We start from the raw sequence: 27,623 nt of genomic DNA on the forward strand, positions 1-27,623 counted from the left end.
GGTTCTGCAGGTCACAACAGGCTTTAAGGATGCGATCTAAATTTCAAAGATACTGTAAGTGTCCAAACCCTCAAAACCATCCCTAAATAAAATTTTTAAATTAGCCGTGCAAACATAACATATTGTTGATTACACTTAAGTTTATGTGTGCTTATTTTATTAGATGTTACACCGATTGCTATGATTTAGTTGAACACAGGAAGGGAGTTTTCCGTTCTCTCTTTACTTCTATCCATTTATTATACATTCAAATGTAGCATTTAAAATTTTTCTCTCTGTATTTAGTATAAAATGAGGTAAAAAAGAAGTCCAATTTTAAGAAAAGTTTGCTTGGTCATACTGTAACCAACAAAAGGAGACTACTGCTTCTTATAAAGTTGTTTCCATAGTTTACTTCAACGAATTACCGATAAGGCAATTTATGCAGTGAGTGCTCTTTGATCTTTGAAGAGAGATGGCAGAATGGAAAGTTAACCTCATTTTAATGTTACCTAAATATACTGACAGGAAATTCTAATGTTTCCAAACATCTGGAAATCTGCTTCATGGGATGGTGTTCTTCTTTTCTATAAGAAAGCTTTTTCATATATTGTCTTTTACAGTTTTATGTGGCTTCTAAAGGAGCATTTTGACATAAGTAAAGTCTGTTCTCTTGACAGTAAAATGCTGCATTTAATTAAAACCTCTCTTTTATAGCAGCTAAAGTATAGCTCTCCTCAGAAACTTTTAAGGGTAAAGTTGCTTTTTCCTCCTTACAGATCACTGCTACGTACTGCTCTGTAGAACGCTGCTTTTGTTGCTGAATTTTATTCACCTAAGATAGTTTTTAATATTTTATTAAACAAAGGAATTCAGAATTAGTTCCTCACATAAGACTACCTGATAGGTCATGATGTGAACCATGAAATTATATCACAGGTAAAATGTAATTTATGAACAGAGTTTGAGAGAGCTAAGCTTTTTCCTGGAAGATTTTTTTTTTTGTTTATTGCACAAACTGTAACTTTTTCAGGAAGAATCAAGCATACGTGTGCAAAGAATTAAAACGCAACACTACCATCTACCTTTTTTTTTTTTTTCCCCCGCCATTCAACGTTATTAATAGTTGAAAATACTTACAAAAAAAGTTTCACGAGGTAATCTTCCTGCTTTATCTATTCTAACGGTTTAACCCCCTGCTTTCATTGCTAATCTTTCCTAACTTGATTAGGCACCGGGACCCTCGCAGCGGTCACAGTTATGGAGAGCAGCTGCTTAGGAGTCTGTAAACTGACCTCTACAAAACCCAGTAAGATTAAATCATCGACGTGGTGACCACTCTCCACCCCAGCCTAATATCTTTCCCCATGGCTACAGAGCTCAGCCCTCCCAGGACCGCGTTGACTCCGCGGGAAACGTACGCCAGGTAGCCCTGGGTCCGCTCGAGAGTCCGGTCTTCCGGCTCCGAGTAGCAGCCCGGTGCTGGCACATCATGATGAACTGTCCCCACCTGTGTCTGCTCGAGTGGTTATTTAAATTGCAATGTGTTTCTGGAACGGGCAGCTTTGACTGGCATATAATTTAGTTTCCCCAGAGAATCAGAGGAGTGACTGTTATTAAAGGAAGGCTGGTTTTAATAGATTTAATAGAAGCCAGAGGAATCTAAATCATATTTTCATTATTAAGGATCTTTGAAGAAATGAGGGAGAAAAACTACGAAAATTGCATGGAAATTAAAAATTGCATACATTTGTATCGGAAATTACTTCTACCAAAAGTAAAACCAAATCACGTTTTCGTTTTCTATAATAGATAAATACCTGAAAATTTAATCATAGACATTCCAGACATTTTTCTCCAATTTTCATACCTAATATCTGACCAAATGATCTTCTTTATGCGAGTCATTTGTAAATAAATGCTTTACAGTTGTATACATTTTCCTCTTAAAAATTCTCAGATGCTTTGCATTATAAAAATGAGACTGACACAAACTATACCAAAGAAGAGACTGAGAATAGGGCCGTTGAAGGCCAAAATGAACAGGTTCCTCAGATGAGGTTGAGGGCTTTTTAAACAATAAATACCTGTAGTTGATGTCAAAGTGTCGTATATTAATATAAAAGGACCTACACAAAATAAAGATGAAGTTACCATGTTGGACACTTGTTATTTTTGTTGCTTATAGATAGGAAAACGGAGGTTCAGAGCAGTTGCAAAATACATTTTTAGAAGTCGTCAATATTTTCATTATATATATTTGAGATTTCCAGCGTTTTGAGCACGTGAGAAAGGATCCTGCACTGAACAGCCAGTAGGTGACAGAGCTGGATAATCCCAGTCCAGCAAACGTTATAAGGCATTTTCAGGCTCCTGAAGGGCGGTCTTCATTCTGAGCGGAAGTCAGAAGAAGTCCTTCTAACGGGAGCTGAAACAGTCAAATGTTTATCTTTGGATTAAGACGTAGTTTGCCACTGTAACTCGTACACACAAGAATGGATTCATATTTCATGACTGATGACCTTTACAGATGCCTGTCAGTTTGCAATGCAGCCTCTCGGTGTATACTCTAGTTTGATAAACTGCAGAAAGAAACTGTTTTTTTCTTTTTTGCTATGCTGTGGATCACTTAAACAGGCAAAGATGATACACAAGAAAAATAATTAAGAGCAATAAAATTTTCCTAACTGTGTTTCCAGCCGTTTTACCGAAGTACAGTAATAGCTGAGAGGAAAATAACTACATCACACCAACAGTTATTGCTCAGTGGAAAGGACATCAAGGACACTTGCAAGTAAGAGAATTGGATCAATATTAACGCGATTTTCATTTCATGCTTCCCCAACTCCAGTAAGCTGACAATATACTCTGATTATGTGAACTGCCTCTGAGTAACATAGAAAAGGTTATTAGAGCAAGAGGTGGAAATGGAATGCACTTTTTATATTGACAGGTCTGCTAATAGAGTGTACTGATTTTCAAAGCCATGCAATGCATTTTCACAATTTGGTTTTGACAGCAAAAAGGAATTTCATTTATCCTTAATTCAAAATATTCACATGTAAGCAAAGGTTTCTTAAGACAGGCCACTGAAGAGAATAATCAAACTATTTCAATAGAAAAATGTAATTAATAAGGTAAGAAGCAAAAAGTGATTGAATTTAAATATGTATGACATGATAATGAAATAATGAAATAATTCTGCTAAACGAGGCATTCTGTGCTTTTGAAATAGACTCTGATAAAACGTTTTCAAAATAACTTATAAGTGAAAAATCTGTCACGTCTCAACACTCAAGTCTGGATTTTGTTTTGAAAGTTTTAGATTAGTTTTGAGTTTGAAATACCTAACCCAAGCACACGTTCTGCAGGAAAAGCCACGTTCGGACTCTATCTGCTTGCGGAGCCTAAAGACAGGATCAAAGTTGTTGGACTTCTAAAGAGGCACTCCCCGCACTGAAGAATTGGGCCCACATATGCTAGCCTCAATTTTTCTTCCTGCTCACAAAAAATTCCAATTGAAAAGGCTAACCACGATAAAGCCTTGGGAAGAAATGAACCGCTCTTTAGAAATACAAACGCTCGGTGTATGCAAGCAGCCCAGTGGTAACGCGCTAACACGTGAGAAACGTGATCCCACCTCCCGTACTGGGATATCCTGCACCAACGTTTCTAAACCGTACCCAACATTTAATAATTAGAGCCTTCAAACCACGAGACTGGTCCAAACCCCGATACTTTTAAAAAGAAAGATATAGGTGTAGTATTGTGGTCTGTCTTCTCATTTTTGAATTCTCCCTCTCTGTGGCCAAAGCCTGGGTGCTTATGTCTGCTAGAAGGCAACTTTGTCCCTCACCGCTTAAGCTGTTGCTATCAGATCCAAACAAGATCAGCTCTTTGGAAACAGGCACCGTACAGAGCCATACAGAATAGGACAGCTAAAAAATTAATTCTCTCGTGCAGAGAATGGAGGTGTAGGAAGTAAGTTTAAAATTATTTTATAGTAGCTATCGTAGTTCCAGTAATTAACTCTTTTAATTTCTATCGAGGCGACTTAGAGAAGAAAGCCTCAACACCTCATGATCAGTGCTCTGAGAAACTCATTTGCCAACATGTCTGAAAGGGTTTTTGCTTTCTGGAATAGTAATCTTTTCAAATGAAATTCTGCTCTTTCGAGACATACAGAAAGAACATCTAATGCAGTCTTTACGCAGGCAAAATCCCCTATACATGACATAATGTCTCCTGTAACTGTTTCTTAAAAGGATTGTCCCCGTTATATATAAATAATGAATTTGTCAATATAATAATATCATTAGAACACCTAGATTTACTCTCCGTTACATTGGCTTTTACGGTACGATTCCAACTGGTTCAGTGTGCTGCTCTATCTCTTTTTTTTTTTTTTTTTTTTTCTGTGCAAATTTTATTTCATCCTCACACGGATCACCGTATCTTTAGAACTGGCATACATCATTTTCACTTCAGCAGCAACAGCAATCGGTGGGAGGAACTGTTTCTATTTCTGCATAGATCAATGCCTACAGCAACGCCAGACAAAGGGCAGCACCCACAGGATGTACACATTTGTGAGGCAGCAGTGTGGCCCTAACGTTGGGATATTCAGGTTTAACTCTTAGCTCTAAGGGACTACGCTCTAGTAGCAACAGACAGCACTTCTGTTTGGGCCAGGCTGTTGTAAAAATATGAGCTCCTAGCTCCTGAACCTAAAACGTAACTATTCATCCAATTAAAATCAAAGCTTTGCTGTTTGCTTGATTTGGGCCAGAATTGTACTCTTTTTTTTTTTTTTTTTTTACAAAAATAGCTGCAGTTCTAAAACATCTTTGTTTCGTGCAGTCTAGCAGATGAAAAGCGAAACAGAAGCAGTACACAAGTCATCACCGAGATAAAGCAGAGTCTGAGGGTCTATTACTAAAACAGCTCAATGAGATCATCTAAAAGATTTTCACTATTTTGCCTCTTGAAATAGGTGAATGGTAATCACCGTCCCAGGTAGGAAGCCTGTGTGTATACTAAGGAGAGCTAACTCATGGAAACCTTAGCAGCAGTTGGCAGTAAAGAAAAGAAAAAGGAGAGCAGTATTTTATTGCGCCTTCTGTTAAGCTGCCGTGTGGGGTCTGTGGCGTCTTTCATTCTGCTTCGCAAAGATCACAAGAGAGCGCAAACCTTCCATGCAACTGCAGGGATACTTGCAAAACCGCTACGTTTACGTTAAATTTGCCAGCACTGGCAATACTTTTTTCCATTCAGACTGGACCGGAGATGCTATTTAGACAACATGATCAGCTTTTTTCAAGGCATGAGGTTGAAGGACTTGTGCTATGTGGCAAAAGAGACACCGATAATACGCTCTTCAAGCATTTTGCATAGTCCTTTCAGCTGGGAAAATATATCTACTGTAGATGATGTTGAGGGCTTTACACAAAGACACTGGAAGATATACTCTTTAGGTGTATATTAAGGATAAGAAAAAAGTTGTGTCATGATGTAGCATACATGCTATCAAAACCAAAATTATATATATATATTATAAAATATAACCGGAAAATAACTATATTATAAAATATAACTGGAAGCACGCATAATACGCAGGCTGATAGAATTCTTAACAAGGTGTCTTCCTTGTCATGCTGTTAGCGGTATATTTGAGAACTTTTCTATAAAATGTATTTGGCTTTTAATACATTGCTTTCACTGGGTGTTTCTGCATCCCTGCCTGTACCCTTGCATAACGCTAAAACTCGTAATATCTTTCAGTTTGTTTCACTACACTGGTACTTTCTGTGCATGTTTCAAAGCCAACGCTATAAAATGAGTAACACACAAAAATAAGTGGTATTGAAAAACTCACTGTACTTGTAAGGATACGGAATAGCCAGCGCACATATACATGTCTGTTTCTTGTGTACAAATGTTACGATTTACTTAAAACCTCTATGATAATTTTAATGTGATATAGTAGAAATAGATTTTCTGTGATAAATGTAGAGCAGTGCAATGTGAAAACGATGAGTAAAAATACTTTGGTATCTTAAAAGATATATTGTCTCTGAAAATTAATTCCTTTATTTTTGTAATCTATACATAGCGATTCCATTTGCTTCGTGAAAGACAAGGAATCACCTATATCGAAGAGATTTCTGCAATCTGCCTCTGTCGATTTAACCCATTTTTATTTTGCAAGTAGCCCAGAGGCTCTCGGAAACCCGAGCCCGTTGCCTGAAAGCCTGTCATGCCTCCTACTGGCTGCCAGAAAGAGTGAGAGTAAAGTCTTTTTAATTCCATACTAACGACCTCCTAATTCTAGGCTGCAGCGGTCGCAGTACTGCTGAAACAATGGCCCTCCCTTCCAGCCGGGTGCTTGGCAGGCTGTCCCAGCCAGGTCTTCGGAAAACACCTTCCTCCACCCAGGCAGAAGTGGAACTTCACCTTGCATTTTTAGACCTATTTGGTCCAGCTTTGGCTTCTTTACTCAGTTATTGGTGTTACTGAACACCTTTTCGCCTTCACAAACGATACGTGTTTCCACGTACTCATACACAAAGTGAGGAACGGAGTCCTGCAGTGAAGAAGACGTCAAGAATAAGAAGAGCGGAGAAAATGTAAAGATGGAAGATTTTGTGCTTTTAACTATAGCCAAAGATTTTAAGTGCTGTTATTCCTTAACATTGAGTCTTAAAGCATAGCAAATAGGAGGTAAGAAAAGCACATGGTGAAACCTGAGTCCCAAGAGCTGCATTCACCCAGCTGTGAAAGCTGTCCTGAAGGACTATTATTAGACTTTCGCTGACAGAATGTTCTTCCAAAACGTTTCTATGAGATGCACCGAATCTATATGGGTTGATACTTCTATTTCTTTGTCAATTAGTGAAAGAACTGAATTAATAGAACAAATATACCCTTCGCATGGATTTGAAAACATTTCCCATCATAGTAATTTACTGGTTTTTGGTAAGTAAATGACTTCCATTTGGCAGGACAGATACCATGTATTCTTTTCACATGAAAATATAACAACGAAAGGGAGAAAAATGCAGCTAGAATTCTAAGACTGGCAATGGTGATTTTTAGGTCTTAGGAATGGTTTTGCAGGCCAATTTGATTACTTCAAGAACATTCCAGAGTCATATGCTTTCAGATGAAGAAGTGAGAAACAGAAGTAGTTATGTTAACTGCTGGTAAAAAGCCAGGAAGTTCTGCAGTAAAATCTATTAGCTCAGACCTATAATAGCAGCTAAAATCCAGGTCATGCCAGATAACCTGAAAATCTCAGGGGAAAGGCATTCAAAACCCAACACTGAGGTTTTGAGGAGGGAAAAAAAAAAAGTTTTCATATGCTGTTTGGATCTGCGAAAAGCTCGAATTAGAGTCAAGATAGAGACTCTGATACTCAAGAATTGTCATGAATCTGTCCTTAAAATTTATTATAAACCTGCTATGAAAATTCCTATGCTAGAAATAACATATAACAGGGAGCAGATATTCAGAGACTGCGAAGGACCGTGAGGATGCAATTGCAACTCATTTACATTACCTAGTCAGACAGCAGAAGCTCAGACGCTGTGTTCAATACAATCCAGCACAATAGTGTTCGGTACTCTACCTAAGCCAATTCCATTACAGTTTATCCCTTGAAGATGTCTTTCATTACATTACAGTGGGTTATAAGACTAAGGATCATCATAATAGTAGATATATTTAATGAGAATATAATTTGGGGGGGGGGGGGAGTCTAAGAAGTGCTAGAAAGAAGACCAAGTTTAATCTAGCATTTTAATTTTAATTATTCTCACAGTTAGGATTTTGCTTTGGAGATCCTTCTAGTAATACCTAATGTAAGCTTTTATGCCTTGACTTTTTTTTTTTTTAAAAAAAATCATTTTCATCTGTATCTGACAATTACCATGTAAAATATTAAAAGGACACAATTATCACGTCATATTTTCCCTAAAATCCGATGAGGATGAAATATTTGGAATTTTATTTGGAGAAGCAGTGGATGGCACTGTTGGGCTACAATTATAAGGCTGTAGATGCAAATCTTAAATCAGTATGCTTAAAAAAATACGCAGATTTTCGGGACTCCTACAGGCGCACAATTTGGATGTAAACTCATCCATCATACACTGGATATTTCACAATCAGTTGTGGAAGTTCGTTCATACACTGAAAGGATGCTGTGTAATAGGAGTATTATTTTAGATGCTGTGTAATAGGAGTATTATTTTAGGTGGTCCAAGTAAAGCAGAATGGTTTACATGCGCATCTCTCATGGCAGCATAATCACATTCAGACTAAAGAACAAAGACGATTTACTTGATGAGACATGGAAGCATTGTTACGGATTAATTTAATGACATATTCTTAAAATGCTCACTACTGAACATCAAGTAACATATATGTGTTTTCTTTCCATGAAGTGGATGCTATTTCTTAAAACTGCTCACAATTAATTGTCAACTTCTGTTTACTTACAGATTAAAATTAAGTGTGCATGAATGGGGTAAGAGAACAGGGTTTCTTTCTGGTCAAGGGCTTTTGTTCTTTAGTTTCTCTTCTATATTCATACTTAAGACATTACTTAAATAAATATTAGTTTGGGAAGTTATCTTAGATAAGGGTCATCACCTGCATTTCCCCAGAGCAATGTATTTTATGAGATTGTGTGTGTAACTAATTTTCAGGATAGTGCATTAACTAAGAAAAAAAAATAAAAAGACTATCCAAAACATTTTTGTGGCTCACGTAGTCACAACAAACTCAATTTCAGGAACAATAAATATACACTGTCCATGAGCAAGTTGATATTAGAAGTGTTTTATGATGATCCATACTTGTCCAACATTTTCATGAATGATCTGGATGATGGGGCAAAGTGTACCCTCAGCAAGTTTGCACATGACATGAAAGTGGGAGGAGCGGCTGATGTGCCAGAGGGTTGTGCTGCCATCCAGAGGGACCTCAGCAGGCTGGAGAAATGGGCTGACAGGAACATCATGAAGTTCAACAAAACTGCAAAATCCTGCACCTGGGGAGAAACAACCCCAGGCACCAGCGTATGGTGGGGGCCACCCAGCTGGAAAGCAGATCTGCAAAAAAGGACCTGGGGGTCCTGGTGGACACTCAAGTCGAACATGAGCCAGCGAGCTGCCCCTGCTGCAAAGGTTAACGGTATCCCCAGCTGCGTTAGGCAAAGCAGGTCGATGGAGGTGATCCTTCCCCTCTACTCAGCACCGGTGAGGCCACACCCGGAATGCTGTGTCCAGTTCTGGGCTCTCCAGTACGAGAGATCTAGACATGCTGGAGAGAGTCTAACAAAGAGCCACAAAGATGATTAAGGGACTGAAGCATCTCTCATATGAGGAAAGGCTGAGAGAGCTGGGACTGTTCAGCCTAGAGGAGAAAGCTCAGGGAGGATCTATCAATGTACATGAGTACCTGAAGGAAAAGTGCACAGAGGACGGAGCCAGGCTCCTTTCAGTGGCAGGACAAGAGGCAATGGACAAAAACCGAAACAGAGGAGGTTCCCTCTGAACATTAGGAAACACTTTTTGACCCTGACGGTGACCACTGGCACAAGTTGCCCAGAGAAGCTGTGGAATCTCCATCCTTGGAGATATTCAAAAGCCCTCTGGAGATGGTCCTGGGCAACCTGCCCTAGGCCACCTTGCTTGAGCAGGTCCCTTCCAACCTCAACCATTCTATAATTCTGTGATATGTAAATCTGTATTTCTTCAAAAAGTTTTATGAAGATAAAGTAACTTGTTGTTGACGACTGCACTTCTAGTGTCAGTTAAATGCTTCTGTTCTGTTTTCATTTTAAGTCCATAAGAAATTACATAAGAAGATCACTCTTGAACATCAAGATATAAGCAATCCAGGGTTTTCAAAATATTACTGAAGTTCTGGAAAATGTCTGCTTTAAGCTCTGGCTCCATTATACAGAATCCTTGAGGCTGGAAAGCATCTTTGGATATTGTGTAGTCCAAAGCAGGGTCAGTTAAAGCTGGCTGCCAAGGACATCAGCAAGCTGGATTTTCAGTATTTCCAAGGATGGAAACTACGCAACTTCTTTGGACAACCTGTTCCACTGTTTGACCACCATCACAGTAAAAAAAAAAAAAAGTTTTTATGTATGTTTAAATAGAATGTTTTGTATTTCAGTTTGTGCCTGTTGCCTCTTGTCCTGTCACTGGGCACCACTGAGAAGAGTCTGACACCATCTTCTTCATTCTCTCCCAACAGGTATTTACACACAACTGTATGGCCCCCTTGAGCCTTCTGCCCCCTGGGCTAAACAAAGAATATCTAAAGACTGTCTGGATCAGTTTAGAAAAAAAAAGTAAACGTAGAAGAAGCCTACAAAAAGATCTACAAACTCAACCCTGACAGAAAAGCTGTTCATATAGATATAGCATAGAAAGCAGTATTTCACAGACAAAACTGAAAGCATAATTTGGTCTTTAGTCTCTTACATGGTACATCTAGAATACTCTCACTGCAAATACACCTAGAAAAATAACTGGTTTTTATGCATCTAGCGGGCCTACTAGCAGAACTATGGTAAGTGATCATCCCATATTAATTATTTTCAATTTGGTTTCAATTTTGCATTAGGTACTGGAAAAAATACCGCTTTCTTAAAGATAGTTTGAAAATTATTGTTGTTGAAACTGTTGTGGAAATATGGCAGGCATTTTCAATGACTACGGACAAAAGATAGGGGGAAAATAATGAAGTCAGAGGACTTTAGGAAGCTTAGAAAAAGTAAATTAATGTTATTAGAGACATACAATTTATGCAGTAAGTTTGACAGGCAGTCTGTAAACAATGGTGGTATTTTCACCAACAAAAGACACCTCTAGGTTGTTCGCAATGTCATTAGTGTCAATCACCTAATATATCAAAGTGCAGAACCCAAAATGCAGGATATCTGGAAATGAAGAGTAGCTTTTAGTTGGGCATTCCGACTTCCTAGAATAAGGCATTTGATTTTACAGCACAGCTTCTGAACAGAGATGATGAAATTGAGCATCTCCTGTTCATGGGACATTTTGGTTTCTTCAAATGTCTTATTACCTGAAAACGCCAAGGTAAGTTTGCCTGTAAAACACTGACTTCGCTTTCTGGAACAACATTCGGTGCATGCCAAATGAAACCAGCTTCTTACTGGTTTCTCTGGAGTCTCCTCCCTCTGCCTTGTTCTGACACTGACTGCAGAAGGCAGAGAGCCCAGCAGTTCAGGAGATGGAAGTCGGGAGCTGTGGGAATCAACTGCTCCGGACTTCTCAGCACTGAGGGATTGCTCCAGAGCTACAGTTACTGAAAGTTTGTCTTGATACATTTTTCTTTAACATTGTGGACACTCAAAAATTTAATCTTCCTTTAGGGTCTATAGGACACCCGGAATCCTTGTTCTGAAGACAGTCCCTGGGTTGAGTAGGGGTTCCCATGAATTTCAGACTCCCAGTTTCATAGCAGGGAACCCGCACAGCCTTCGTTTTAAGATAGCGCTTGCTTGAAGCTAAATGTTCTGGCAACGTAAGGCCTTCAGCAGCCTGAAGGAATCCTGCCTGCAATTCTTTGAAAGTCTATCAAAATCCAGCTGCTTTCATGAAAGTAGATTTCAGGTTTGAACATTTCAGATTTCAAAACCTGATGCTTTTTAATTCTGTTTGTATAATGAAACCGTGTTTCTGATGATGAGCACACACAGCATTTGCTGAAACTTAGAGCACTAACGACAAGTCCCAAAAGGAGTCATACACGGTCAGCTTCAGCTAGAACCACTCTTGAAATAAGGTTGCTAATTAGATGTCCAAATACATAATGGAATGAGCAACTTAAAATATGCAAGTTCAAAAGCAATTGCCATATTGCACATATAAGACATATCTGTAGCTTTGTTTCAAAACCTGAATGTATTACATATCATGTTAGGCAGGCTTTTTCTTTTTTTCTTCTTTTTTTTCCTTTTTCATTCTAAGCATCCGGGATCTGTCACGATAATCAGCTTAAAAGGCCAAATATTCTTGAGCACAGACACTAGAAACATTTGACCAGCTTACATATCTATGTTTAGAACACAGGCACCGAGTTACTCATGTCCATTTCCTCCAATGTGGACTAGAAAATGTGGCCTTTCTTGGACCCCCTCTATGTGCAAATGGTTTGTAGACCACAGTCTTTAAAGACTGAAGGACCAAAGTTTAATAAATTAACTATTGTGCTCTTAAGATGACCTTTGTGGAGCACTATTCTGTCTCAGTGGCAGGGTGGTACTGTAGTGTCTCATCTGTACTAATCTCCAATGACTGTAAAATGTTAAGGTGATTAACTGGAAGAGACAGTTCTTTCACCACATGTACAGAATCACTGCGAATTGGGTCGTATCTGCATATTTCATGCATTTATTGGTAATAAAATTGGGGGAAGAGAAGTAGAGTTCATAATCTTTTATACAATCTTTTTTTTTTCTTGCTTTCTTTTCCGTCTACAATTTAATCAATTACATTGAAACTCCATCTACACTTAAAATAACAGCTGTTTAAAATCCATTGGCACTATGAAATTAAAACTCTACTAGAAGTTTCGAGGTAGTTCAAAATCCTATTACAGCTTGCACTTTGATACTAAAGTAAGTAGTATCCCTTCAGCTTCACAAAAGGGACAAATGATCCTGTGTTTCACTTCAAGTAAGAATTTAACTAAAAGTAAAAGGGCACAGCAGATACAATGCTGAAATAATGATGCTTGAATTTTAAATCCAATATGAAAGTCATTTTAACAGATTGCAAACAAATCCAATACCTACCATAAAAAACTTAGAAATGGAGAATAATCCAAAGGGGAAAAATTCTCCAGTCCATCTCTCGCAAATGCTGCTATGACTCCAACATAACTACAGTCTCAAAGGACAGCTAAGTATATAGCCATAGGAGTAAGCTTATAATTTTTCACACAGTTGTATATAGCTATGGAAAAATGTTATAATTTCTCATTGCAGTATTTTTCACTTGCCAGGTACTTTGAACATATCTATCTATATGTGCACACATGCATACATATACGTATGTATATTATATTTTATCAAAACCAGACATCTGAACATGCATACAATGGCTGACTAACAGACTGTAGTTAAACGGAAGCTTCACCCACTTGCCTTGTAGCAGAATTTTTTTTTTTTAAGAGAATATTATTTCTCGCTAGTAGATAATACATAATGTTTCCTACAGGAAGAAGTCACTTAGCTAAAATTAACACTTTTTTTTTTTAGCTCTTTAAGGTAGAATTTAACATTTTTGTTACTTCTCTAAAACAAACATATAGATCACAGACATAGTTTTCATTTCCAAAACTCTTCTATCCCTTGATCACTGCAAGTACGATATAATTACAGTATCCATACATCCAACATCAACTCTGATTTAACACTAGAGTAGCTGTAGAGCACTTTTTTATTTATCAAGGTCATATCTTGATGGCTGCACAGGCTTAGATAAATCAGGTGTTAAGCAGGCACATCTCCAAGGAATCTGGAAATTCTCTCATCTGCAATCCTCAGCATATCTTATTATTTACTGCCAAAGAAATGACTGATTCATTTTGTCATCTTTGCTCTGTGATTTTTGCTCAGCTGAAACTGCCTGCCCTCTTCTGCAATGCCTGATCAGACCTATTTAAGTTGATGCCTTTGATCGTAGACACTGAGGAGCTCGCTGACTTAGGCTTTGACTAAACATTCCTCCACTGCAATATTTATGCACAAAATCCTAAATGATAACTGACAGTCAATGTAGATAACAAAAACTTGTAAGATGTTTCCACTATTTTACTGATGCTCAAAATAGCTTTACTTGTGCTAGAGGTATCAGTCAAGATGAAAATTTGCTATTAATATAACAAAAGCCCAACAAATTTTGCTTTGATGAATAGTTTATTTCTCACAAACAAAGCATCTGAGGTCAGGAAAAAATTCCGTTACTGGAAAACTATGCAGTATGATTTTTTTTTTTTTTTAAATGCTTTAAATTCTTTCTGCAGTATGATATCATGCTTAGCTTTGGAAGCTAGGGGCATTTTACTATCAAACTGTTCCAAACAAAATTATCAAAACAAAGCTAATAAAAAAAAAAGAAAAAACACAATGAAAGTTAAGCCCTATGGAAAAAAATCTGCCTCCAGCTTTTATTAATCACATTCCAACACCAGAGGCTAAGAGTACATCAAACTGCACCAAATCCTTTTCACATGACAACCTCATAAATTATTCAACTCATTAGTAACACCAAGAGGCATAAAAATAACATCAGTGTTAAGGATGTTTTCTTCTAGAGAAAGGTCAGCTAGAAGTTTCAGTATTAAAATCCAAAAGGCTTAAGCCTCTGAGAAGTAAGTACATCTAGATAGAATTCATGAATTATAACTTTAATGCGTGCTGTTTTAAAATTCCATGTGTTAATTTTAATATATATGTGAAAAGTCAGAATTATTTATTTTAATTCTGCAAACAGGACACCTTCAGTCTATTGTAATTTTTAGGTAACCGCTGAGTTTGATGTGTACCACCTATAAACACATCTGAGCTTTAATTTTCCTGTATGTTGAATGCACTAACAGGTGAGTAGCATGACATCATACAGAAACAATCCAATATGAAACTATAACTAATTCAGTTTTTCTCTTTCTTTTGGTTGTAGCTTTGCCTTGCAGGCTAGCTCTGCTACCAGGCAGCTGTCACCTGCACCAAAATACTGGAACACAGAAACTACACAAATGGAGGCAATCTTTGCAACATGCTGAAACTGTTTACGTGCAACTTGTATTATAGTTCTCATAAAAAAAACCCCAAATCCATTTCCAGTATCATCTGAGTACAAAGTATCTTATCCCAGAGATACAACGCTCCTCCTATAAAGGCATGAAACAAAGTCCACCTAAGTAAATGGAAAGCTCCTGTTGTCTTTTAAGACAATATCAAGGCTTAAAACTTTGCAGCACTTTACAAACCAGTTTTTTTCCTGTTTTAATTCTAGTTTAATAACCAAAATTAAAAATATTAATTAAAAAGAATATTTTTTAAGGGTTCTTATGCCTGCATAATGCATAAAACCAGTGGTTCTGATGATTATTTGCCTTACAGAAGCAACACAGCAATTAGCGCAGTTTTGCCTCTGCCTCTAAAAAGATCTCTATTTTGATGTTTTGGAAGAATGTGGAGAAAATAACCCTTTGTCAAATATTCAATCCTATAGCCTGCTGGGAGAAATGTCTTCCTTAACCCAACTTAGGAGCAGTTTATGACCTGAAATCTTGCACGTGACAGCCCTCATATTTAAATAAAGTACTAAATTACACTAGCTAGTCTAACTGCATACACGGATATTCATTTATATGTCTAACCTTGTTTGAATCCCAGCTATTTGCCTCAACAACCTGCAAAGTTGGTGAAAGTTGCAGGTCACACAGTTAACTTTATATCTGTCATATTCAGAATTTCTGGCACACATCAGCTACACATCAGCTGAAAGGTTCAACTTGCTTTGTGTATGATTACTTGCATTTTTTACTTCTAAATTTCAAAGAATCCCGGGATTTATTTTTCAGTACTACATTAAAAAAAAAAAAAAAGGACAGAAAAACATCTTAATATTCTTCAGAAAATTCCTGTCTTTGATATGTTAGAGGTACCTCAGCTTAAAACTGAGAAATAAATTTGCTTTAGACTTCTAGAGTACTCGGGGTCAGTCTGCTGTACAGAAGTCACTAAACATATGAAACTTTTAGATAATGTAAGGGAATTTGTAAGCACGTTCCTCCTTCTTCCTCTATGCTTCAGCTACCTCTCCATGAAAACCAAACATCAGCCTTAAGTTCCTAGACTGAAGCTCCTATGTCGTCAGTTCACTATTCAAATCGCAAGTACCCTCAAAAAAATTATTTTAAAAAATGTTCTTATGTTTTCTGTGATTTGCAGAAAAACATACTTTTGGCTGAGATTACACATGCCAGGATAAAACTTCTGATATTTTTTAAAAACAGTTAATTCCTCATTCACGAAAGGTCTCCAATGGAACTATTACGACACATTAGTTTGACGGCCTAACAGTTTCATTCTGTCCCTCCGGAGAGACAAGTTCGGTTGCTTTTACCGGTGTCTCAAAATTAGCGTCTGGGAATGCTAGAGAGGTATAATGTGAATCCCTTGGGGATCAGCGAATTTAACAGCCCACAAGCTCAAGTCTTCTGGTTCATTAAAGTGAAAGAATTGAAAGAATTCCTTTTCTAAGAATATGTTGTCCTAGGAATTCTCAGCACTGTCCTTAGACAAGAAGGGACGCTATCCTTAGGGATTCATGGACATCAAGAAAACACCACAAGCTACATTTTCAAGCAGGAGTTTGTACTGACCATATTCCACAGCAGCTTTTAGGAGAGCATCAGAATGAGTAGACCCAAAAGCATTGCGAACGAATCGCCTCCGCCGGCGCAAATCGTCTTCCCAGTAATCCAAGCGCCAGAAGTCATGCAGTTGGCTATGAAATAAAGAACACACACATCAGCACCTACCGCAGCTTGAACTGTATTTACATACATTTACAGTATAATTTCACTGCTGCCTTTCTGTTTCAGGAATACAATCTTGTAAAAACATACGTTCCTAAAACTTACAATATTCTACCGTCTCTTTACATGCACTTATATATTATAAAGCTCAGCACTGCCTGTCTGAAAATGTTCTGCCCGCTGCTAAAAACATTAATCACACTGAGCCCATTAACAAATGCAGCATCAAATTACAAGTATTAATGGCACAGCTTGCTTTCTTTTACAGTGTTTTTAACAAGGCTTGTAAATCATAGAATGGACCTCGGTGCAAATAGTTTGCAATTTAATGACTATGGTCCCTTAGCAGACTGAACTTAGAAGTATAAAATATTGCCCACTTGAATTTTGTGGAACTATGATTAAACTAATGTGCTGAAATATTCATTGAAATAATTCCCCACTGCCCCTAGCAACCTGAGAAAATTGCAATTTTATTCATTATTAATAACACTGAATTAGAGCAGCAAAAAAAAAAATCCACCATGTGGTAATTGTCTTGGTAAATTATTATTCCAGCACTAACAGAGTACTAGGATGATTTTATAGCTTCCAGCTAATACAAGCCATTAACAACCATGGCCATCTTTGCGTGACATTGCCTTTTTACATTCACGAGCAATATTAAAGTTCTGTAGAATTATATAAGCCATTGTTAATCTATAGTCAAGTCAAAACATACACATACATAATCACTTGGTATTCAACTTCGGTTCTAAAGAAATGACCAGCTCTACTTTCAGACAACTTCTTGACTTTATCAACACAAAAATATTTGGGCAAAGCTGTATTTTAAGCCAACGTTTAAAAAACTTTTTGGATCACTATCAAATACTCAAAATGTTTGCGCCACGCATCCTTATCATCAAACTCATAATTGAACACACTGTACACTTAAAATGACTCTGCAGATCAAGACCTTGCAGACCATAACTAGGGAACCACTGCTTTAAACCAGTAATTTTCAATCTACCTGCAGAACCCTGGAGATGCGTGGACAAAAGGCAGTTAAAAAAAAAAAAAAAAAAAAAAAAGAGAAAAGTTCTCAACTCATGAGTATGGGCTACAGCTTTGCTGGATTTTTCTAGGAGTTACTTCAGCCACTGTTTTCTATACTGCCTTCATTTTGGGAAGCGATGCACCGGTAGCCATTTCCAGAGGAAATGTAGAAATACACTAATGTAGGACAGATCTTTTAATTTTTTACAATCTGCTTAACTATTTTTTTTCACGCTTGCATGAGTTCTTGTCGAGCTTTACTAACCGCTGTCATGAGACCTCGATCAGTTCTGGAGGGCAGAGCACCAAGGGGAGTGGATGCCAGCAGCATACCTTCTAGCCACTTACAAATTTTCAGCAGCGGCGCACCATCATTTTTAGCCAATGCATTTTTTTTTTTGCATTCTGAATGTAATTTTCACTATGTGCTTGAGTCTGCATGAAGGCCTTCATTGCTGCCTTGCAGAACCGGCGCTTGACTTATCCACGAGCAGTGGGAAGGCAACTTTAGGAGTTCAGGGGGAGCTGCTTCCTCACCCAGAGCAGTTCAGAGCACGTTGTGTAAAGGTGAGGCACTGACTCTGAGCTCCCACCGTGGGAAGAAGCAGCATTAATGGCCTGGCCTGCGTGCCACCAGACACAAATATCGCGCCATCTTGACTGCCAATTATCTTTTGCTAAGTAAAATTGACTACTTTGGTTTTGTACTACGATACAGTTTTTGATCACAGATGTCGTGTTAGCTTGAGGTATCAGTCCATCATTTCTCCTGCAACGAGCACTGAATAATTTTATTCTGACTGCTAAATCCCCTTGACCCTTATGAGAGATGAATGCAAAAACTGGCAGACAATTGCCCGATTTTAAGACAAAGCTTAAAGACTCCTTCCATACTCCCAGCCTATCCTTTAAACTGATGATATCAAAGATCACAGAATCATAGAACAGTTTGGGTTGGAAGAGACCTTTAAAGGTGATCTAGTCCAACCTCCCCTACAATGAGCAGGGACACCTTCAACTAGATCAGGTTGCTCAGAGCCCCGTACAACCTGACCTTGAATATTTCCAGGGATTGAGAATCTACCACCTCTCTGGGCAATCTGTGCCAGTGTTTCACCACCCTCATTGTAAAAAAGTTCTTCCTTATATTCAATCTAAATCTACCCTCTTTTAGTTTGAAGCCATTACCATTTGTCCTATTGCAACAGGCCCTGCTAAAATGTTTGTCCCCATTATAAGCCCCCTTTAAGTATTGAAAGGCCACAATAAGGTATCCCCAGAGCCTTCTCTTCTCCAGGCTTCTCCAGGCTTCTCCAGGCTTCTCCAACTCTCTCAGCCTGTCCTCATAGGAGAGGTGTTCCATCCCTCTGATCAATTTTGTGGCCCTCCTCTGAACCCGCTCCAACAGGTCCATGTCTTTCCTGTGCTGAGGGCTCCAGAGCAGTGTTCCAGATGGGGGTCTCACCAGAGCAGAGTAGAGGGGCAGAATCACCTCCCTGGACCTGCTGGCCACGCTTCTTTTGATGCAGCCCAGGAGATGGTTGGCTTTCTAGGCTGCCAGCGCACACTGTTGGCTCATGTCCAGCTTTTCATCCACCAGTACCCCCAAGTCCTTCTTGGCAGGGCTGCTCTCAAGCCCTTCGTTCCCCAGTCTGTACTGGTACTGGGGGTTGCCCTGACCAGGTTCAGGACCCTGCACTTGGCCTTGTTGAACCTCATGAGGTTCACATGGACCCATTTCTCGAGCTTGTCCAGATCCCTTTGGATGGCATCCTGTCCCTCAGGCGTGTCAACTGCATCACTCAGCTTGGTGACATCTGCAAACTTGCTGAGGGTGCACTCGATCCCACTGTCTTAAAGGCTTTTTATCATAGTGATTTTTTTGAAAGTAAAGAAACTTTCCCTTTTTACTTCCATCTACGAGTAAGTCATGATGAAACACGGATAAGGATATTAATAAAAATTCCTTTAAACACACGGGTTTTCTGCAATGGCATATGTCTCAACAATAATAATAATAATAAGAAAGACTGCTAGGTTGTTAAGAATGATACAACTATGTAAGAACTAAAAATTTGTTATGACGTTAAGAAATATTCAAGGACTAAAAAATTACATTTTTAATTTGTTGTGTGTTTAATCTGATAGTTCATTAATTTCATTAATCAGTCTGAAGTATATGGTATATTCTCAGCTGAAAGTAAAACAGATTTTAAAATCACAATTTTAATGAAGTGCTAAGTGAAAAAGTGATGAAATTGTCAGAGGATAAAGTCTATTTTGGGGATCCAAAAAAAGGGTTACAAGTTCACCAGGGATCGAAATCTGAAATACATAACATTGGTGCAAAATAAAAATTTTGAAATAATAGAACACAAACCTTATTCCTAAAAACACAACTGAAATTTCTTCCCGGAGTTTTCTACAGGAATCTATCCCACAACATTATTATACACTTCCAAACACTGGAAGATGGTATCTGAACCCTAAAGAAAAGGTTTTTGAATGTGAACCAGTTACCCTCAGATTTACCCTTGACACTTTGAGCAACATCTTTCATAAAAAGACAAGACATTTTCTCCTACCCTATTGTTAGCAAGAAAGCAGATGGCTGAAAAGCTGATGGCTGTACTTAAAAGTTTTTGAATGGTTGAGTTTCATCACTTGTATTATAGATGGATAAATTTGTGGGATTTTCCTAAAAAAGTTTAATTACATCTTTGGATTAGATTAAAAGTACTAGTAAGGAGAAGACTGTGGCCACAAGCTCCAGACTAAAACTAAGAATTTAACCTGCTTTAAAAGTCCAGAGCTACAGACTGAATCAGTATTGTCTAGCCCTTAGATTACAGTACTTTAGACATACTTATATTCTAATCCTGTGGATATTATTCAGGCTTTAAGATTTTTCAGGAATTTAGGTAGCTGTTAGGTAGCTCTAAAGGATGGCTGTAAATCAAGCAGAACTACACTTTCTAACACAGTACTGGGCACAGGTCAGTCCTAGAAATAATGTATATTATTAATAATCCTTATTTCCACAGCCAACCAGATTACATGTAATTTCTCATTCCCCCATATCTTATACCAGTTAAGTGACATTTCGAATCAGGCTTGTTTGAATGAAAAAGTGCATATTAAGCATACCGTAATGAATTTTTTTTTTTAAGAACTGAAAGTTCATAGTGTCATTCATGAGCTACTCCTACTTACTTCAAAAAAGAAATATATCTGTACCATTTTAACTGAACAGTTACTTAAAATGCACCCTAAAACACAACCCAAACAAGTCCGCACCATGACTTTAACTGTCGAGACAATTTCCTTACAAACTGTAATATAATCAGTATAAACCTTTATCATCCTTATCATAATGAGGGCTGGTATGAAACTAGTGATATTACAAGGTTACTAACAATGAAAAATTTTATTTGGAGTGGTGTGAGTGTTGCAAGCTTAATCCCAAATTTCAGATGTGCAGTATTTCATAGCGTTAATACAGACACAGCATGTCCATGTTCTAACGGAACAAGCCCTATTTTACTACAGTTATTGAAGGATTACAAATTTTATTTCATTGTCATCATCGGTGCCCACTTAGCAGCCCGCTCTGTACACTCTCCTACTTTAAACTGCATTTTATCTTATTAAAGGCCAGCATGGGATGGGAAGGCAAAGTGGTTTTATGCTACCCTAGATAGCCAATGTGGACTTTGATAAGTTAGAGCCAACAGCTTGGAAGTCTCCCAAGGGCAGGTTGCTCTAAAACTCAGAACTGCCCAGAATTCTGTATAATACTCTCTGCTACCATACCACACATATATACCTTCCTTATATACCACACATAGCATACCTTCCATATATTCGGGGTCGAAGATTATTGAGATGGACTAAAGTATTTCAGGTAGCCCAATCTATTACCCTCTTGGAGGAGCAATTGTGTAGCTCTCTGCCACCAAAACAATTTAGAGGATTATCAAGCCAGCCTGAACAGCAAAGTCCTCCCTGCCTTTTCACAGCATCTCTATAGCTCAGACTTTAAAGACAAGTTTTGAAAAAGATTTTCTATTAACTCCTTCAGCCACAGCTCGGAAGAAGTGTACAGAAAGGGTTTTTTCTTTTACTTGTAGATATCAGCTGTCCTAAACAGCCAGCCTTTGTCCACCCTGTGGGCAGTCAGCATCCATGACAGCAGCTCCACGGCTGTCAAACCCAGTCCCGGTCCCTGTACAAACGCCGTTTGCTGTAGGTCACCTACAGCTACAGCAACTAGAGGCAAACACAACAGTGGTGAGTAGCAGCGCACATGTCCATAAACGATCCTCAGACTGCAGCCCAAAGGATGGGCTGCCAGATGGAAGAGATTAAGTTCGAATATGTTAATGAAGAGGAACAAGCCTGCAGGCATAGGCATGGGGGAAGGGGAAAAAGTTGTTTGGAAAAAGAGGTGGGTCACAGAACTGGAAGGATGTCAGAGGATCCATAGTCTTTGTAACACTGGGAAACTGCATAGAAAAGGCAAGGAATTGATGATCTAGAATGTCAAGAATTAGTCCTGGTTGGTTTTATGTAACATATTTTAAAAAGGAAAATACAATTCTTTTCACAGTGTGGAATTATGACTGTGTTTTGAGAAAGGAGAAAAAAAATGTATATTGGAAAAGTATAAAGCATTTCCCTACGGCAATATGAACAGAAAATTTCTAACATTAAAAAAAAAGTAAATAAAAGAAAACTTGAAATACAAAAAATATGAACTATTACTTATGCAATATTCATTATAGTCAAAAAGTATAAGCCAAAATATAAACCTATTTGCCAGAAGATCTAAGTAGTAAAAGTCTTCTGTGGCAATGAAAGAGCAAATACAGTTGAGGAGCGGTACAGCAACAGATGTGATTATTGTATCAGCGTGAAGGTTTTTCTGACCGTGCTTGAAACAGAAACAGTGATTGCTGGTTTCATCAGATGGTGAGACAGGTATGCAACAATCACTTCCCACATTATAATGGTTAAAAGCAAACAAAGCCTTGTTGTACATGAACAGAAACAAATATCAGAAGCCTTCATTAACACAACTAGTATAGTCTACACAAAAAAGACTTTTTTAGTTACAAAAATAACAAAGCTCCATTATGTTTTTCCACAGAGCATGCTACAGGGTCCCAGAAATAAAACTAGAAATACTGAAAACTAAAACTAATACTAAACAAATAATACCAATAATACTAAAAATACCAACACAGGGAATAAAGATGTCAATGAACCTGAGAAACATCTAAAGCAGTGAAAATTCAAAAGGACGGTAAAAATATTATAAGTAGGAGTTTAAAAAAAATCTTTAGGCATTCTTTTAAACAGCAACTTATTTTTTTCTCTTAAGTGCAGATGCACAAGAATTATTACTGTTAAATATCAGGAGTATATTTGGCAGAGTTTCAGGGTAGAAGGGAAAAAGTCTCAGAAACCGAGATTAACATTTTAATAGAAGGATGCTAAATACTACAGAAAATTTAGGTAATATTTAATCTTTTGAATTTATTTATTTTTTTTTTTATGAATATGATGTTGAGTGACTCAATTCTTGCCTGAGAAGTTTCACACGGTAACTCCTGAAAGAAGCTGGGCATATGCATTTTAGGGAAGTCATGTGGATTAAATGTGGATTGCTGGGAGCAGGGCTACAAGGGCTTAGGGTATCACCACAGCATGATGAAGTTATGTTCACAGACTGGTGAGGTGACATAAAAGCAGGAAGACAGGCCACGAAGAAGAACAGAAGAAGCTGGGGGAGAAGGCACTGGCAACAAATACGGTGATGAAAGCGAGGTTGTGGCAGTGGGCAAAAAAAGGGATGCCTTGGCTGTTGGATGGGGACAGCATTTCCTGGGGGCTGTCTGGATGGTCAGCGACCACTTGCTTTTTCTCCACTTTTTCTTGTAATCGGCGCAGCAAACTAGCACGGGTAGAAATGAGAAAGCAAAGGAGCTCCCTGATAATTTGGTGAAGCAGTTAGTGTCCTGGTTGCTGACAGGTGGAGGAGGTGGTGCGGCGAGCACAGCAGTCCACCTAGATGACTTATATCCCGGCAGCGCGGGTAGAAGGCGCGCCAGCACGGCTGTATTCAGAAGCGTCACGAGGAATGAGCAGTATTTTTGCGTACCTCCTGTGTAGGGCTGCCAAAATGTGAACAATTAAAATGAGAAGAGACATGAGACAGGAGTGATTGGTGAAATTCGAGGAGAAACGCAGACAAAGTCAGAGCCCTAAAAATGAAAAGGACTTCGCAGAAAAGTCTCGAGTTAGGCAGCGAGGAATTAAAAAAGAAAAGTAACAGGGTCTAGCCAATGGAAAATACTCATTGGAATAATTTTACTGGAGCAGGAGTGAAACAGAAGGACAGATTAAAAGGTTTCTTGCAGCAGTATTTTCCACGATACTGGGAAATGGGAAACTACAAAGACAGCAGATCGGGAGGGAAAGAAATTGAAAAGCGTAGATGAAAGGTTTGAAATGTGATTATTGATTGCTGAAGAAAAAGCAACACTAAGCTGAAAAAATGGAGAAGTTGTAAGTTTGTAAGGAATAGAGATGTGAGAAGAAAGCCAATGACTATGGAAACTAATGGAAGAAAAATAACTGTGAAAGTGGATGGGAAGAGAAAGAAATCCATGTGCATTATTATGGATGGATAAATACTGGGTTATCAAGGATATCTCTTAGATAATTCATAATATTTTGAGACTTGTGAATTTGAGCTACCTTTGTTCAAGGCAGTGAACTCCAGAAATCTGTGAAGTTTAGGGCTGATCTGTGTGGTTCTGTGATTACTTTATGAACAGAAAAAGGGAAAAAATCATGCATTTTAACACAATTGATAATATACACAGCACAGGTTACCAGCAGATTACATACTAGTTCACCCACTGGAGAACTGGAGAACAGCAAAAGTTTTTAAAATAGGAAAGAAAAAGTTTTGAAGTCATTTACAGTTGTGAAGCATGAATACAATTCATAAACCTGCAAACTTTTACAGAAATTTGTGTGTTGTAGCTTTGCAAGGTTTGGGTGGAGGGAAAATGTTTTGACGGGGACTTTGAAATAAGGGTGAAATAGAGCACAGAGGCACTCAAAGTAACAGAAAATACTACCACTGATCATCAGAACAGGAGCAGAGGAGTCACCTTGAAAAAGCAAAAAGAAAACTGCCAACACGGTTTTGCTGCTATTATCGTGTTACTAATGGTCTTGCATTAATAATGAAGGGCAAAGCTGAGAGAAATAGAGAATTGTCCACAAATTAAAAGAGAGCAAACACTATCAGAAGACGACTAATGATTAAAGATCCACTAGATTCCTGGAGAAGAATTTTCTAAGAATTGTTCTAAAGTGTAGCATCCTCGTCAGAAAAGAGGGGGGTGATTTATGTGCCTTTTATTCTCTTCTTAAGGCACTGGAAAAAGGTATATTTAATACACACTCTAAAGGAAATCCTCCAACTCCTGCAAGTTCTATGACTTAATTTTGGTGAAAAAATTGAGGACACTGAAGTTCAAAAGATGAAAAATAGAAAGGGGAAGCTGAAAACAGAGATCTCTTCAGATGTATAAATCTTCAGTTAGATGAGACATCAGAAAGGAGAGCAATGCCAGTAGACGTGAAAGGGAGGCTATGGCCATAGAGATGTTCCCGAAAGACAAACTTCTAAGGCGGTTAATTCCCAGATTATGTTGTATGGTCTGATAACTTGCTTCTGAACATCAGGAAAATTTATATAAAATGCAGACAATTTGTAAAGGGATTGGGGATTTTAGTATATTACATAGAGTCTGCAGGAACAAACCGACAATGAACACACACACATACACAAAGAATGACTAACAACTATCCTAATTGTCTAGATTTTTTATAAAGCTTAGATCCCAGAATGAGATGTTCATTCTGGAATGCTTGTTATATTATTAAACAGTAGTAAGCTTATACCAAGATGCAGTAGTTATAGGGAAATAAGACTAACCATGCATAAAGCTATATGGGGAAAAAAACATAAGGAAAAGGTCACGTACCTCTTAAAAAATAGCAATGGAATTTACAATAACTCAAATATCTACAGAGTGAAACTAAAGGTAAGTAGAATTTTTTAAATTACCAAATTGATTTAACATAAAACAAACTTTAAAGTAATGCGAGATAACTTCGGCAAATCTATTCAAATACTAATGTGCAATAGTAGAACACTATACATAGTACAGCTAAATGAAACAATATAATTTCCTTAAGTTTTATACTCAGTTCATTTTAGTTAATCTCATGACATTGAATGAACAACTGAGGCAACATGAAAAGTGGATACATAACCACTTTTCATACATAACCACTTTAGGAGCATGGTCGAGAGTGTCCCTTGGGAGGCAGTTTTGAAGAGCAAAGGTGCCCAGGAAGGCTGGGCATACTTCAAGCAGGTGCTCTTAGAAGCGCAGGAGAAGGCCATCCCCGTGTCTCGAAAAACGAGCAGACGGGGAAGAAGACCAGCCTGGCTAAATAGAGAGCTTTGGCTGGACCTCAGGAACAAAAGGAAAGCTTACATTCTCTGGAAAAGGGGGTTGGCAACTTATGAGGACTATCAAGATATAACAAAGCTATGTAGGGGGAAAATGAGAAGGGCCAAAGCTCAATCAGAACTCAGCTTGGCCACTGCAGTTAAAGACAATAAGAAGAGATTATTTCAGTATATCAATAGAAAAAGGAAGACTAGGGAATATGTAGGCCCACTGATGAATGAGACAGGTGCCCTACTGGTGGAAGACACAGAGAAGGCAGAGTTACTGAATGCCTTCTTTTCTTCGGTCTTCACTGCTAAAGCTGTCCCTCATGAATCCCATACTCTGAAGGCAAAGGGGAAGGTCTGGAGAGAGGAAGATTTCCCCTCAGTTGAGGAGGACCGGGTCAGAGACCACTTGGCCAAGCTGGACATTCACAAGTCCATGGGCCCTGATGGCATGCATCCACGAGTGCTGAGAGAGCTGGCAGATGTTATTGCTAGACCACTCTCCATCGTCTTTGAACGGTCATGGAGAACAGGAGAGGTGCCTGAGGACTGGAGGAACACTGACATCACTCCGATCTTCAAAAAAGGCAAGAAGGAGGACCCAGGGAACTACAGACCAGTTAGTCTCACCTCTGTCCCTGGGAAGGTAATGGAGCGACTCATTGTGGATGTCATCTCCAAACACGTTGAGGAACAGGAAGTGATTGGAAGTGGTCAACATGGATTTACCAAGGGTAAATCGTGCTTGACCAATCTGATAGCTTTCTATGATGTTATAACTGGTTGGCTGGATGAGGGGAGAGTCATGGATATCATCTACCTTGACTTTAGCAAGGCTTTTGACACTGTCTCCCATGACATCCTCATTAGGAAGCTGAGGAAGTATGGGCTAGATGAGGAGACAGCGAGGTGGATTGAGAGTTGGCTGCGGGACAGAACTCAGAGGGTTGTGATTAATGGAGCAGTGTCAAATTGGAGGCCTGTAACCAGTGGTGTCCCCCAGGGGTCAATACTTGGTCCAATTTTGTTTAATATATTCATTAATGACCTGGATGAGGGGACAGAGTGTATCCTCAGCAAATTTGCTGATGATACCAAACTGGGTGGGGTGGCTGACACCCCTGAGGGCCGTGCTGCCATCCAGCGTGACCTGGACAGGCTGGAGAGCTGGGCAGAGAAGAACCTAATGAGGTTCAACAAAAGCAAGTGCAAGGTCCTGCACCTGGGGAGGAAGAATGCTAGGCACCAGTACAGGTTAGGGGCGGACCTGCTGGGAAGTAGCTCTGAGGAGAAGGATCTGGGGGTCGTGGCAGACAGTAAATTATCCGTGGCCCAGCAATGTGCCCTTGTTGCCAAAAAGGCCAATGGAATCCTGGGCTGCATAGGGAAGAGTATGGCCAGTAGGTCGAGGGAGGTCATTCTCCCCCTCTACTCTGCACTGGGGAGGCCACAACTGGAATACTGT

General features: G+C 38.7%; 1 protein-coding gene across 4 annotated transcripts in view; it reads right to left on the minus strand.

Annotated features, from left to right (window-relative positions):
- The window catches only part of NBEA (neurobeachin), a gene marked incomplete at its 5' end in the record, with an annotated part of 525,299 nt that overhangs the window by 179,230 nt on the left and 318,446 nt on the right, over nucleotides 1-27,623 (minus strand). For all 4 annotated transcript variants that reach the window (XM_082492157.1, XM_082492158.1, XM_082492156.1 and 1 more), the window contains one exon: nucleotides 16,417-16,541. In XM_082492157.1, the coding sequence (XP_082348283.1) occupies nucleotides 16,417-16,541 (125 nt within the window). The remainder of the gene's footprint in view (nucleotides 1-16,416; nucleotides 16,542-27,623) is intronic.

This window comes from Vanellus vanellus (genome assembly GCF_965231255.1).
Source record: "Vanellus vanellus genome assembly, chromosome: 1".
Lineage (NCBI taxonomy): Eukaryota > Metazoa > Chordata > Aves > Charadriiformes > Charadriidae > Vanellus > Vanellus vanellus.